The sequence below is a fragment of the Tenrec ecaudatus genome, chromosome 4 (genome assembly GCF_050624435.1).
Source record: "Tenrec ecaudatus isolate mTenEca1 chromosome 4, mTenEca1.hap1, whole genome shotgun sequence".
NCBI lineage: Eukaryota > Metazoa > Chordata > Mammalia > Afrosoricida > Tenrecidae > Tenrec > Tenrec ecaudatus.
In genome coordinates, this window is record NC_134533.1 from 21,087,418 (window position 1) to 21,089,176 (window position 1,759).

Below are 1,759 nucleotides of genomic sequence, written 5' to 3' on the forward strand. Positions count from 1 at the left end.
GTCAGAACTATTTCTAAAGTGAATTTACATTCAACATCCATTATATATTTTAATATCCAACGGTAACAGTGAGAAACATCTAGTTTAGAATATGATGCAAAAAAAGTCTATCAATCAGAGACATGGAAATATTCTAGCATAAATCAGTAATAAAATAGAAAGGAAGATCCAATACATTGCATTCAATTGACATGCAGGTGTCAAAATAAAATTTTAAAATGTATTTTTAAAAGAATGAACAATTATAGAGAACTGGATGCCAAGTTTGCCTGGTTGTGACTTTATAAAGTACCACATATCAAAGAGTACAGATTCTCAGTTATGATGTATTGTTCATGGCCAGCAATGGCAGAATTGAGGTTTCAGGAAAAGATTGAGTCAAGGTGATTTCACATTGGTCCGTAATGCACTTACTTATTCTGCCACTGTACCTGACTCTGACATAAAATTCTAGACATTTATAGTGTCAGTAATGGTATTGATTGACTATTGTCCAATTATACACACAATCATATTTCATGTCTGTCCAGATTTACTTCTATAGTTGAATATGTCTTCATATCCTCATTTCATCGTTTGCTTTCTGAGGAAATTTTGATACGCCATAGCTTCCTCACGGCATTCTTTACTTCCGCATTCCGTAAGGTGTAGATGAGGGGGTTGAGAAAAGGTGTGCCAATGGTATAAAACACTGCCACCAACTTGTCCATGGGAAAAGTGGTTGGAGGACGTGTGTACATGAATATACAAGGACCAAAGAATAAGATGACCACAGTGATGTGAGAGGTGAGGGTGGAGAGGGCTTTCTTCCTCCCTTCCGCACTGTGATTTCGCAGGGAGTGCAGGATGACAAAGTATGAGATCATCAGAAGCAGGAAACTACTGGAGCAAATGACCCCACTGTTGGACACTAATAGGAGGTTGATCACATAAGTGTCCATACAGGCAAGTTTCAACAAGGGCTGGAGGTCACAGCAATAATGATCAATCAAATTGGGTCCACAGAAGGGCAGTTTCAAGGCCAGGGCAATCTGAGCAATAGAGTGTATGAAAGAGCCTATCCAGGCAAGAACAATCAAGATGATGCAGACCTGTCTTCTCATGATGACCGGGTAACGCAGAGGCTTACAGATGGCCACATAGCGATCAACAGCCATAAGGATGAGGACAAAGATCTCCATGCAGCCAAATAAATGCAGCGCAAACACTTGTGTCATGCACCCATTGTAGGATATGACTTTCTTTGCAGACAGAGCATCTGCGAGTAGTCTTGGGGCGATGCTACTTGAAAAGCAGATATCAGCCAAAGATAAATAAAATAGAAAGAAATACATGGGACTCCCTAGAGATCGACTGAACTTGATGGTCACAATAATGAGCAAATTTCCCACCACAGTTCCAGAGTAGAAAACTAAGAAGATTATGAACACCATTTTCTGCTTCTCAGGATCCTGTGTCAATCCTAACAGTATGAACTCAGTAACACTCTTATTTTGATGCATTGTTTCAGTAGACGTGGGGAAGCAGATGTTAGGAATAATTGATCTGGAAGGAGAAATTAAGTACTATGTAAAATGAGTACTGCATTTGGAGTTCAAATGCCTGTGTCTGATCATGGAAGTTGTACTTACCTGGGAGTAATTGCATCTCCGTTTATTGGTTTTTATGAACAAAGTAAAATACAAAACTCTTAAATATTGAAATTGTTGCTTGAGGTTTTCATAGGAAAATCATAAAAAATAAGTCTTTATTATAAATA

The 1,759-nt window shown here is 38.4% G+C and overlaps 1 protein-coding gene across 1 annotated transcript; it reads right to left on the minus strand.

Annotated features, from left to right (window-relative positions):
* Nucleotides 1–569: 569 nt before the first annotated feature.
* On the minus strand, nt 570–1,502 carry LOC142446514 (olfactory receptor 4C11). Its single transcript, XM_075548263.1, has one exon. It carries the CDS (start codon nt 1,500–1,502, stop codon nt 570–572), a length of 933 nt encoding a protein of 310 aa, XP_075404378.1.
* Between the last annotated feature and the right edge of the window lie 257 nt (nt 1,503–1,759).